At 44.7% G+C, this 14241-nt stretch overlaps 1 protein-coding gene across 8 annotated transcripts in view; it reads right to left on the bottom strand.

The window, feature by feature from the left end:
• LOC132828788 (cAMP-specific 3',5'-cyclic phosphodiesterase 4C-like) overlaps positions 1-14241 on the bottom strand; it is a 331268-nt gene that overhangs the window by 75287 nt on the left and 241740 nt on the right. Inside the window, exon 1 of one of the 8 annotated variants that reach the window (XM_060845882.1) lies at positions 9305-9972. The exons of the other annotated variants lie outside the window; for them this stretch is intronic. Within the exon in view, the coding sequence (XP_060701865.1) occupies positions 9305-9426 (122 nt within the window). The 5' untranslated portion in view covers positions 9427-9972. Of the gene's footprint in view, positions 1-9304; positions 9973-14241 lie in introns of those variants that run through there. 8 annotated transcript variants of the gene reach the window in all.

The raw sequence follows: 14241 nt of genomic DNA, 5'->3' as shown, positions 1-14241 counted from the left end.
GAAGAATGGGAGGCAATTCCATTCCAACACCCAACATTCTGAAGGAGCCTGACAGGGTGTTCCCCCTACCCCTGGGTGGGGAATCTCCAACATCAGGACACCTACAGAGAACAGAGAGCCAATTATTTAAAGCTGAGATGAGGAGAAACATTTTTCCCCCTCAGAATTGTAAATGCTTGGAATTCTTAACTCCTGAGAGTCGCGGATGTTCTCGTTGTTGAACATGTCAAAGACGGAGGTGGATTTTGGACTCCTGACTCCTGAGGCAATCAAGTGGTTTGGACAGCCAGCTGGAATTGACATGGAAGTCAGCCATGATCAATAAGGAGGGTGGAGCAAGCTCAGAGAACCACACAGTACAGAGGAGGCCTTTGGCCAATCTGGTCCATACTACCAAAAATGCACTACCACCTACACTAGTTTCACTTACTTGCACCAGACCTTGCATGTTATGACATTTTAAGTGCTCAAAGTACCTTTTAAGAATTCAGATTTCCCACTTCAACTACCCTCCCAGATAATTCCCAACCCTAACCACCCTCTGAGTGAAAAGAACTTGCCACAAATTTCCTTTAAACCTCCTGTCTTTCACTTTTAAAGTGTCCCCCCTTGTTCTTGACCCTCCTCCTAAAGGGAGTAGCTTCTTTCTATCCATCCTGTCCATGCCCCTCAATGTCAGACACCTCACCCTTCTCTAATCCAAAGGAAAGAACCCGAGCTTATCCAGCCTCTTGTCATCGCTGAAATACTCCAGCCCAGACGGCATTCTGGTGAATTGTTGGGAAATTGAAATATTGGGAACAGGTTATCACACGATGTCATAACAGGTAAACATTTATACAGACAGTAGGTAAAGCTTTTGGGTTTCAGATGATCATATAGGTACATGGAGTTGAACAGGTTATTTTACCTCAGGAGAAGGACGTACACACATGAGATAGTCATAAAGGAATGAGTCAGGTTCATGGGGCAGTTAACGTCTATTCCTGTTCCTGTTTCTCAGGTTCCATCTGCATCAAGCAATCTGACAGTGAGCTGTAACTCAGTTCACCGCATTGCCCTGAGGTTAGTGAAGGAGGAGGGCAGCAGATAGAATTCAGAGAGTGAAGAAGCAGACGCAATCCCTTCCTGTCAAAACACACACCAACTATTGACAAGGGACAAACAGCAGTTTACAAAGAAGAGGAACTCATGTCACATTATAAAATCCATCAAACCCTCAGCAACAGCATCCTACAACTTCCGGAGATAGAATAAGAAAGAAATGTTAAGTTACTGTTGGGCAGATTGTAACAGTAGATGTGTTTAAAACGTCACAGTTCCGCTGATGGGTGGTACAGACTCTCACCCTCCCTCAACACATTGGCTGTTCATAGTCAAACACTGGTGATTGACATCACTAACAACATTTGTCTATGAGCACACTGTCTCCAAGGAGACAGACTGACACAGCGTTCACCAATTACAGATTACTGACAGCACTGGCTTCCTCCTTAACCCTTCAGACAGGTTGCTCACAGTTACCAGTTGATGCCAATCGCTTGGATTAGGGCGGGGCAAAATTAAACTGTCCAAACACAACTCTTTCCAAACTACTGAGTCATTCCTGCTAAATCGGTCAGAACACCTCCCTTCTGACAGCCTCCATTCCCTCTTTTTATATGTTAACGTTTGATCACTTACTGTTCCCAGTTCTCTCTCAAACTGAAAATAAAGCTCCCTCTACATTGTCCTCAGGACAGGGACAGCATAGGGTTAGACACAGAGTGAAGCTTCCTCTACACTGTCACCATCAAATACTCCCAGGATAGGATCAGCATGAGGTTAGATACAGAGTGAAGCTTCCTCTACACTGTCGCCATCAAATACTCCCAGGACAGGGACAGCATGGGGTTAGTTACAGAGTAAAGCTCCTCCTAAACTGTCCCCATTAAACACTCCCAGAACAGAGACAGCACGGGGTTAGATATTGAATAAAATTCTTTTAACACAAATTGGTATGTGGCGCCCTGGAACTAGACTGGCAATCAGTTACAAATTAGAGGACAGTTTTCTCCCATTTCAGTGAAGGTATTTGTTAGGAATGCCACAATCCCTTTGATAAAGATGGTTCAAATTATCTCTGGGTGGAACAGAGGCGATGGAAACAGGCTGGTGGAAGGAACAAGGGAACATTGTAATTCTATACAATATCATCGGATCCACCACACATCCTGCCAAACTGTTCTGTATAAGATGTTATGTCCCACACGAACCACTTCCCTTCTTTCACCATCTCAGCCAAATATATCATCCTTTTCTATTCTCCCTCTGGTTTGTACAACTTCCCTTAAGAGTTCCATACTCTAAGAACTTTCTGGGTGAGGAATTTTCTCCTGTATTTCTAATCTATTTATTATCTTTCCTATAGTTACTATCTTAAATGAAGGCTCCCGGTTTCAAAATGTCCCCAAAAGTGGTACCATCTTCCTTATCTATCCTATTCAAATGCTTAATCTTATCATTTTGTATTCTTTAAAACCGTCATCAGGTGACCCTTCAGTTTTTGCTACAGCAAAGTGCCTGTTTGTGACCAAAACTTATAACCTCTCAGTCTGGAACCACTTTTGTAAGTTTGTTTTTGTATATTCTCCAGTGCCTTACTATCCTTTTTTATTAATGTGGAGACCAGAACTGATCACATGGCTCCATTAATGGTTTAACTAAGTACGCATACATGTTTAACTTATCTTCTCTATTGATTCTGTCGCTCTCTGGGGATTAATGCCATTTACATGTTGTTTTTTTTCTTTTAAACAGAATCCCTACAGTGTGGAAACAGGCCATTCAGTCCAACAAGTCCACGCTGACTCCCCGAAACGCATCCCATCCAGACGCATTCCCCCACCCTATTCTTGCAACCCTGCTTTTCCCATGGCCAATCCACCTAATCTGCACATCTTTGGACTGTAAGAAACCGGATTATCCAGAGGAAACCCACACAGACACGGGGAGAATATGCAAACTCCACACAGACAGTCACCCGAGGATGGAATTGAACTTGGGTCCCTGGCGCTGTGAGGCAGCAGTGCTAACCACTGAGTCACTGTGCTGCGTTTTACAGTCTCATTGATTTGTGTAGGTCCTTATAGTGATCTTTCTCCTTAACTTGAGGCCTCCTCACTCCTTGATAATGCTTCGATTCTTAGTTTCCAAGGAGATTGTGGCCCCTTTATTCTGCCTAACATAATGAACCCCCTCATACTCACCTGCGCTGCAGGTCTGAAGAAGGGTCACTGGACCTGAAATGTTAACTCTGCTTTCTCTCCCCACAGATGCTGCCACACCTGCTGAGTTTCCCCAGCAGTCCCTGTCTTTGTTTCTGTACCATTGGTTTTGTAATGCACTTGGCTGTCCATTTTGTTAATTGTCTCCTGATTCAATTTGCATTGACATTTGGCATGGCTCTAATAGATGGCATCTTATCAGAGACCTTTTGAAAATTCAAACATCTTAGATTGACCATATTATTACAATTAGGGAGGGGGCTGGTATGGTGGCAATGTCACTGACCCTGGGCTAAGGTGTTGCAGATATAGGTTTGAATTCCAATCATGGCAAATAGTAAAATTTGAATTCAATAATAATCGGGAATTAAAAGCCATGTAAACATTCTTGATTGTTGTCAAATCCCATTCAGTTTACTAATGTCCTTCAGAGAAGGAAATCTGCCATCCTTACCCAGTTTGGCCGACACATGATGGTAGATAACGTACGGTTGACTGTTAGTTGCCATCAAAAAAATTAGGGATGTACACCTACGTCCCACAAAAACATTATCCTTCTCTACCCTCTCTCTGCTGAAACATGACCTACTGATTTCAAATCCACTTCATGACATTTTTGGTTTCTAGATGTTGCACCTTTGGGCAAACATTGCTGGAAAGAGATATAAAGTCCAAGGTTTTTTTAAATCTCATACTCATCAGGATTGAAATGCTAGAAAACCAACTCTAGATGGAATAATTTATCCAGCATGAGACCCGAGTGCTGATTGGGTGGTTGGCATAGAGATGCATCAGGCTCACCTATTATATTGAAAAGAAAGGTCTATGGAGACAGCCAGTCCCTGCTGAATCCTCACTGCAATATCTTAACCATTCAGAGTTGACTTGTCTACTTTGAACTGATCCAACACCAAGATCTACAGAGCTATAGTGGTTCCCACCCTCCTAAAAGGGTCTGAGACATGGACTGTCTACAGGAGATACCTCAAGGCACTGGAGCAGTCCCACCAACACTGCCTGCACAAGATCCTGCCACTTTGCTGGGAAAACAGACGCACCAACACCAGCGTCCCTGACCAGGCCAACATCCCCAGCATTGAGGCAACATCCCCACCCCCCACCCACCCCCACTCCAGGACTGGGCACATCGTCCCCATGATTGACATGAGACTCCCCAAGCAGGTGCTGTAATCCCAGTTCTGAAACGGCAGGTGAGCTGTGGACAGGGGACAGAGGAAACGCTTTAAGGATACCCTCAAGACCTCACTGGGGAAGTACGGCATTTACATCAAAACCTGGGAATGACCAGCCCAAGACTGTTCAAAATGGAGGAGGAGCACATGGAAAGGTATTGAGAACCTCCAGACTCACCCTCAGGAAAAAGTGGAACCCGGAGGAAAGGAGTGTGTTGTCACAGCAATGGCCCACCCACCTCTTCCCTTGACCACCACCTGCCCCAGTGTAACAGAGCCTGCAGTAGCTCAATTGGTGTGTCCAGTCACCTGCAGACTCACCCTGAGTGTGGAAGAGAGTCATCCTCATCTGTGTGGGACCATCGCTGAGGTTAATGACTTTGAATTTAATCAGGTCACCAAGACAGTCAGCAGTTCCTGGTGCCTCTCTATCACAACCGCTATCCAACCAATCAACACCCTTGTCTCACATTGTATAAATTGTTCTTTCCTTCCTAAGTAGTTTCCTTGCACAATGAGTGCAAGATGAAAATCGCTGAGTTCAATGTTTAGGTTCTGTGTCGCCAAGCAATGTTTTGAGTAAAACTTCTGTAATCTTTCCTACCACTGACATTAAGTTAATTGGTCTAAAGTTCCCTGGAATTTTCCTTCTCTTTTTTAATTATAGGAATGACATTAGCCGTCTGCCAGTGCTCTGGTACAATTCCCTTCCCTATTCAGGCTTTTTTTGTATCTATGTAATGATGCCTTTGCCATTTCTTCCCTAACTTCTGACAATATAAATACAGGCAGTCCTCAGGCTGCGAGTGAGATTGTTCTGGAGTCTGTCCACAACGCGATTTGTCCACAAGCTGAAACACAATGCAGGACAATCTAAAGTAGCTGTTTGCAAAGAAAGGAAACTTTTGTGTCTCTGACCCCTGTACAGGATCACATTCGCAAGTTGCTGTGGAATGGCTAACAACATCAAAGACCTCTCCCAACGTGGTCATACTTGCTTCCAACCTCTTCCATCAGGCAGATGATACAAAAGCTCGTACGCACACACACTAACAAGTTCAAAACCAGCTTCCTCGCTGTTGTTATTAGACTGCTGAATGGATCTCCCTAACCTCAAACCTAATGTTGAGCTGGCATTTGTGCACCTCCTATGTAACCATAACCCTGTACGCCTCGCTCTGTCTAAACACCCTGTGAGCTGTAAGTCCTTGTTTGTTATGATCTGACTGTACTGCTCACAAAACTTTTCACTGTACTTAAACACTCATACAATAATCAAATCAAATCAAGAGCATTCTCAAATACAAGTGTTTGTACAGAAACTGCCAGGTTAGACATTGTTCACTCGCAGCACAAAAAATAACCTTCAACATAATTGTCTTGTAATTCTCAACACACGCACAGATACACTCCAAAGGTGTTATTGCAGCTACCTTTGATTACAGATTTTTTCCTAATTAGCACGTTCAGTGATGTTATGACACATCTCTGGATCAGATGAGACTTAGACCATAAGAGTATAAGACATGGGCACAGAAATTAGGTCATTTGGTCCATTAAGTCTGCTCCGCCATTCAATCATAGCTGAGAAGTTTCTCAACCACACTCTCCCACTTGCTCCTTGTAACCTTGGCTCCCCTTGACAATCAAGGATCTATCTATCTCTGTTTTAAATATTCTCAATGACTTGGTCTCCACAGCCTTCTGTGGCAATGAATTCAATAGATTCAATAAACTCTCTGGCTGAAGAGTTTCATCTTATCTCTGTTCAAAAGGGTCTTTTTACCCTTGGATCCTAGTCTCTCCTGCTAATGGAAATGTCTTCCAATGTCCACCCAATTCAGGTGTTGAACCGATGCCTCCTGACCCAGAGGCAGGGGCATTTACCACCGCACCACAAGAGACCCTTAAGTTTGACTACAAAACTTGTAAGTTAGATTAGTTTATAAAATGGAAGATTTGAGGATGGCAGCCTGTAGCTAGTGCTGCTCTGAAAGCTTCTGATTTTAAATAAACCTATTGGACTAAAACCATTTGAGGCTAATTGCAAGGTCTTTCAGACATAAACCAGGAAATTTTGGTTTTACATAGAGGGGTCTTGGAAGTCATGAATGGAGCTGGTAACTGACAGAAAGGGGACAGAAGATGAGAGGAGAGACGATGGAAGAGGAAAGAAGGACAGAGGAGAAGAAGAAAGACAAGGAGGGGCGGGGAAAAAGTGGCTGAGGGGGGAGGAAGGGCAGAGGAGGGAAAAATGGGAAGGGAAGGGCAGACCAGTTGGAAAGTTACAACAGCAGTTATACGTACAGTGGACTTCACAAAGCTATAACCAATCAACAACCGATGCAAAAGGGAATAGTACATTAATAGAAACTAGAACTCATCTCTGAATGAGGGAAAGAATCAGGACTCCAGTCACATAACACCAACTCACCCCAGCATCATGTACCTCACTTCCCCTCTGTTCAAGCACCCTCCTTTCATCACCCCTGACCCCAATGTCTTTTTCACCACTTCCATCCCAAACCCGAATCTCTGTGAGACATTAGACCAACATCCCACATTGGGTGGGTCAGAAAGATCCCAACTGGCCAGTATTTCGAGGTGAGCTGGGAAATCTGCTACTGTCCTGGTATCAATATTTACCCTGCAACAACATCATAGAAAGATTGTCATCTCATTATCACATGGCTGCCTGTGGAATAAGACTATAAAGATGTAGGAGCGGAGGTAGGCCATTCTGCCCATCTAGTCTGCTTCAACATTCAATGAGATCATGGCTAATCTGATAATCCTCTATTTCACGTTCCTGTTTTTTTCTCTGTAACCATTGATTCCCTTTATTGATTAAAAGAAAACTCTCAGCTCTGAATGTACTTAATGACCAAGCCTTGACAACCCTCTGTGGTAAAGAATTCTATAGATTCACTCCCCTCAAGAGAGAAGAAATTCCTCCTCATCTCTGTCCTAAATGGGTAACCCCTTATTCTGAGATTATACCCTCTGGTCATCTTCCATAACCTTTCTGCATCTCCCCTGTCAAGTCCTCTAAGAATTTTCCAGTAAAGTCACTTCTCATTCTCCTAAACTCCAATGAGTACAGGCCCAACCTACTCAACCTCTCCTCATAAGACAATCCCTCCAAATCCAGGATTGACTGAGTCAACCTTCTCTGGATTGCCTCCAATGTGAGTAAACCCTTCCTGAAGTAGGACCAAATCTGTTCACAGCTTTCCAGCAATTGTCTAACTCAGGTCCAGTTTAGTTTTAGCAAAATTCCCTTTTTTATATTCCACCCCCATTGTGATAAAGGCTAACATTCCATTTGTATTCCCTATTACCCACTGAACTTGGACACTAGGCCTGTGTGACTTATTTATAAGGATTCCCCTAACTCTCTGTGTTGCAGTTTTCTGCGACTCATTTACATTTAAATCAGATTCAGCTCCTCACACCTTCCTGCCAAGGTGCATGACATCACATTCTTCCACATTATATTCTATCTGCCAACTTTTTGCCCACTCACCGAACCTGCGTGTATCCCTCTGTAGACGTTTTATGTCATCCTCGCCACTTGACTTCCCATCTATTTTTGTCAAAAGTCACACAAAACCAGGTTTTAGTCCAATAGGTTTATTTAAAATCAGAAGCTTTCAGAGCAGCACTAGCTACAGGCTGCCATCCTGAAATGCCGCCCCCCCCATCACGACTCTCTGATTCTGTTAACTGTGATGTGGAGGAGCCGGTGTTGGACTGGGGTGGACAAAGTTTAAAAATTGCACAACACTAGGTTCTAGTCCAACAGGTTTATTTGGAAGCAGTAGCTTTGGGAGCGCTGGTGTTGTGAGATTTTTAATTCTGTTAACTATCCAATCCTCTATCTGTGCAAACGTACACCTTCCAACACAATGGGCTTTTATCATATTAAGTCGACTAATGTGTGATACCTTATCAAGTGCCTTTTGAAAATCCAAAAACAATGCATCCAACACTTCCCCTTGTTTGTTACCCCCAAAAGAATTCCAGGAATTTGTCAGGTATGATTTCCCCTTCATGAAGCCACACTTACCCTGCTTGACCGTATCATCTACTTTAAAATATTTTGCTTTTACATCCTTTATAATAGATTCTGATAGAAAATCATAAGTCTTAGAGATGTACAGCACGGAAACAGACCCTTCGGTCCAACTTGTCCATGACAACCAGATATCCTAAATTAATCGAGTCCCATTTGCCAGCACTTGGCCCATTTCCCTCCAAACCCTTCCTATTTATATACCCATCCAGATGCCTTTTAAATACTGTAATTGTACCAGCCTCCACCACTTCCTCTGACAGCTCATTCCATACACGTACCACCCTCTATGTGGAAAAAGTTGCCCCTTTTATATCTTTCCCCTCTCATCTTTAACCTATTCCCCCTAGTTTTGGATTCCCCCTACCCTAAGGAAAAGACTTTGGCTATTGACCCTATCCATGCCCCTTAAGGTATTATGAACCTCGATAAGGTCACCCCTCAGACCCCTCGCCAGTCTCCAACGCTCCAGGGGAAAACAGCCCCAGCCTATGACAGACACTAAGGTAACCCGGGTATTTATCGTGTGTGGGCAATTTGGCTGTTGCGTTTCGAACAGGGAACACACTTTTATAAAAGTTTCACCGACTGGGAAGCCACATAAATCCAAAATAAATAAGCAAGGTGCTGCCAGACCTGCTGAGTGTCTCCAGCAACTTCTGTACAGAAATCCACGTTCCACTCCGCTGACCACTGGCAATAACCTCAAAACAAACACCCCCTTGTGCCCTCCCAACCCCGACAAAGGGAACAGCCCGGGAACACGTTACCGTCTTCTCTTGTGGACGATGTCAATGGGCCGGTTGACAGAACGGGGCGATCCGTAGCTGCTGCCCAGTTTGGGAGCTCGGTCTCCCCCAGGAAGGAGCCCGCAGCTCCCGGGAAGGCTCATCGCTGCTGCTCTTCCCCTTCTTCCTCTCCAGACCAGCTGGGATCTTTTCCTCTGTGTGTTTTTCTCTCTCTCTCTCTCTCAAAACTCAGCGTGGGCCACGACCTGCCCTGAAGAAGCTCCAGCACTTCCTGCAAATCAGCTCCATCGCTTCAAGGGAGGCTCAGGACTTGGAGGGTTTATTTTTATTTAAAAATAAAGAGTTTCTCTCAACCCGGGAGACCACCAGCTGCCAGGGTCGATTCTCCCTCTCCCTCTCCCCAACATACACGTCCCTGCTCCCTGCTGTCAGCCTCCCGGAGCCCGAGCGAGGAGATGGAGTGAGTGAGAGAGTGAGTGAGCCCCACTCTCTGTGTCAGTCTGAGAACTCGGTGCGTCATTGACAGGGGCTGGACTCTCTCTCTCTCTCTCTGGTCCACCCTGCCAATCTGCCTCTGCCGCTCAGTGCACCGGCATTGGGACCCCTCCCCAGCTGGGTCAGTGACTTTGACCCCCACTCCCAGCTGTGTATTCGAATGGGACTCTGACATCAGCGCCTTGTGCTTCCTCCTCCGGGTTCTCCATCTCTCCGCTGTCCTGAGTTTCCCTCCCTCTCTGCTGGTTCAACAACTTTCTGTCCGTGGGATGACATTCATTCGTGCTTTTCAACACACACAACATACACCACACACATTTTACACACACACACACACACATACAACATACACATTACACACACACACATACACAGACAGACACACACATACACAGACACACACATACACCATACACATTACACACACTCACTACACACACAACACACACGCACAACACACACAGACACACACACATACAACATACACAGACACACACACACCTACACATACACACAGACATACATACACACAGACACAGCAGACACACACACACACACACCTACACACACACACCTACATGCAGACACATACATGCACACACACACCTGCATACACACACATACATATACAGACAGACACACACACACATACAGACACAGACACATACATACAGATACAGACACACACATACAGACACATACATACAGATACAGACACACACATACATCACATACACACACACACATCAGACACACACACGACACACACATACATCAGACACACACACGACACACACATACATACATCAGACACACACACATACATACATCAGACACACACACATGTACATGTACACAGTTAAAAATCGCACAACACCAGGTTATAGTCCAACAGGTTTAATTGGAAGCACACTAGCTTTGGGAGCGACGCTCCTTCATCAACACCGCCATTTCCAAATCATACATACACACAGATACACACATACACAGATACATATATACAAACAGATACACACATATACACAGGTAGACACATACATACACACACACAAATACATACATAAACGCACAGACATATATACACGCACACACACAGTCAGATATACATACAGACACAAAGAAACAGAGTCATGGAACACAAACACATACAAACAGACACATGCTTCACACACATGCAGAGACAGTCATGGAACACAGATACAAACAGACACACATGGAACACACAGAGTCATGGAACACAGACATGCAAACATAACTGGCAATACACACTGGCACATGGAACACACACACAGACACATATACAGTCATGAAACACACATACAGACAGACACATGAACACACACACAGGTATACAGAGACACATATGGACACATGGAATACACAGTCACACACGGGGGATGTGGAGAAGTCATGGTCAAGCGGTTGTATCGCTAGACTATTAATTCAGAGACCCAAGCAACGTTCTGGGGGAGCTAGGTTCGAATCCTGCCACAGGATAAATGTAATTTTTTAAAAAAACTGCATCATTATATCTGCAACAAAACAAGAATCTACTGAAGACCATGAAACCATTGTCAATTGTCAGAAAAAAACCCAACTAGTTCACTAATGTCCTTCAGGGCAGGAAATCTGCCGTAGTCATCTGGTCTGGCCTACACGTGACTCCAGGCGTACAGGCCAACTCTCAACTGCCCTCTGAAATGGCCTGGCAGGCCACTTAATCACTACAAAGTCTCAAAGCAGAAATGAAAGCACACAGATGTGTTACCAGAAAAGACAATGGCAGAACCAGCCCTGTCAACCCTTCAAACTCCTCCTCGCTAACATCTGGAGTTAGTGCCAAAATTGGGAGAGGTGTGTCACAGACTAGTCAATCAACAGCCCGTTATAGTCATGTTCATGGAATCATACCTCACAGACAACTGTCACCATCCCTGGATATGTCCTGTCCCACCAAGGGACAGCAGAGGGGGTGGCACAGTGGGATACAGTCAGGAGGGAGTTGCTCTGGGTGTCCTCAATATTGACTCTGGACCCCACGAGGTCTCATGGCTTCAGGTTAAGCATGGGCAAGGAAACCTCCTGCTGACTACCATGTACCATCCTCCCTCAGCTGATCAATTGGATCCTCCTCCATGTTGAACACCACTTACAGGAAGCACAGAACGTACTCTGAGTGAGGGATTCCAAAGTCCATCACCGAGAGCGGCTCACCCGCAGTACTACAGATCGAGCTGGTCAGGTCTGAAGGAGACTGGGTCTGCAGCAGGTGGTGAGGGAACCAACAAGAGGGAAAAGCAGTCTCAACCTCATCCTTACCAATTTGTGTCACTCAACACAATATGCTCAGTGTGAAGGTGGGACTTTGTCTCAACAAGGACTGTGCAGTGGTCACTGTTCCGAGACTGTCATGGAGAGACATATCTGCAGCTGGCAGATTGATGAAGATGATGTTGAGACTGCTTTTCCCTCTTGTTGGTTCCCTCACCACCTGCTGCAGACCCAGTCTAGCAGCTGTGTCCTATAGGACCCGACCAGCTCGATCAGTAATACTGCTGCTGAGCCACTCTTGGTGGTGGGCATTGGAATCCCTCACTCAGAGTACATCCTATGCTAAATGGGACGGACTTCACACAGATCCAACACTCAAAACTGGGTATCCATGAGGCACTTTGAGCCATCCACAGCAGCAGAATTGTACTCCACCTCATATAACCTCATGGCTTGGCATTTCCCCAACTCAACCATTACCATCAATCCAGGGGATCAATCCTGGTTCAATGGAGAGCAGAGGAGAGCATGCTAGCAGCTGCACCAGCAACACCAGAACATAAGGTGTCAACCTGGTGAAGCTACCAAACATGACTACTTGTTTGCCTTAAAGCATAAGAGCAAGTGACAGACAGGGCTAAGTGACCTTACAACCAAATGTTCAAATCTAAGCTCTGTAGTCCTGCGATATCCACTCTATTGAGACCCCTCATCACTTTATCACCTGAATTACATTTCTCCTCGGTCTCCAAGATTAAAAAGAACCAGCCCTGACCAATCAATGTTCCTTTAGAACAAACTCTCCAGTCCAGCACACATCTGCAATATCAGGTATCCTCCCTGGTGTGAGCACAGACTATGTGCATCTCTATGTGTGCAGCAAACACAGAGAGATACTCAGACATCTGTGGAAAGCGAAACGGAGTTAACATTTTGAGTCCAGTGATCTTTCTTCAGAAGTGAGAGACATTGGAATGTGGGATGATTTCATAAAAACTGATAAAGTTCCAACAGGACAATCCAGGTAGTTCTTGTATAAAGCGATGGTTGCATTCTTGTGCATTATGGAAAAGTCGTTCTTTAGAAACAGCGCTTAACGTGTTGGCGATGTAATCACATCACATCCAATACATGTTTTAACAGTTCGCACTTTAGAAATAGTGTCCCCAATTGGCAAATTTGCATTAAGAAAACGCGCGTTACAGCAAAATGACTTGTACAGAGTAAATACAGGAGGAAAGTTCCCAATGACCAAGGAGTCCAGAACCAGGGAACTGGAGCTAATAATCCCATGTAGGCCATTTCAGACTGAGATGAGGAAAAATGTCTTCATCCAGAGAGTTGTGAGATTGTAGAATTCCTCCAGAAAGTGGATGAATGAATGAGTGAATGATTTTATTATCATGAGTGAGAAGGACAGTAAAATATAGTGTCATCATGATCTGCCACCATTTTAAATAATTTGAAGATTAAGAACAAAAAAAAATGTACAGTTTAAAAAGGGGGTCCAAAACCTTGAACATTTTCAAGAAGGAATGGGGTTTAATTCTTTGAGCTAAAGGGATCAAAGGGTATGTGGGAGAATGTGGAAATAGGGGACTGAGGAGGATGATCAGCCATGATCATGGTGAGTGGTGGAGGAGGCTCGAAGGGCCGAATGGGCTTCCCCGCCCCTATTTTCTATGTTCCTATGTTTCTCTCGTTATCAGCCACCCCTCTATTCTCTTCCTCCCCCTACCCTGTAAATGCTTCTCTATATTAAATCTGTCAGAGGTCTTCACAATGTTGAGTTTCTTGAGGTAACCTGCTCCGAGGAGCTTATGGTCAGCTTCTCCCAATGCTTCATCAAGAGTCATGTCCATTCCAGACCTCTCTTTCACACAGGTCCTAGCAGATGAGCAGAAACCATGGAAATGGGTGGTGATCCAGAATCCTGGCTACAGATTCAACCCACAGGCCTGAGGAAACTAACTTCATAAATCCAGGCAAGGGTGGAAATGAAAATATATACGTCCAGGTCTGTCACATCACACCAGAATTTCAGGCCATTCAGGGACGAGGTCCAAATGTACTTCTTTATGGAGTGGAAATCTGAAACTCTCTTCCCCCAAAGAGGCATGGTCGGGAAGGGGGTAAGTGGGAGGATGTAAACACCTTAAAAGGAGGTATATGTTTGTTGTGTGAGGGTCTTA

Source organism: Hemiscyllium ocellatum, chromosome 28, assembly GCF_020745735.1.
Source record: "Hemiscyllium ocellatum isolate sHemOce1 chromosome 28, sHemOce1.pat.X.cur, whole genome shotgun sequence".
NCBI lineage: Eukaryota > Metazoa > Chordata > Chondrichthyes > Orectolobiformes > Hemiscylliidae > Hemiscyllium > Hemiscyllium ocellatum.
This window is presented reverse-complemented; position numbering and strand designations above follow the sequence as displayed.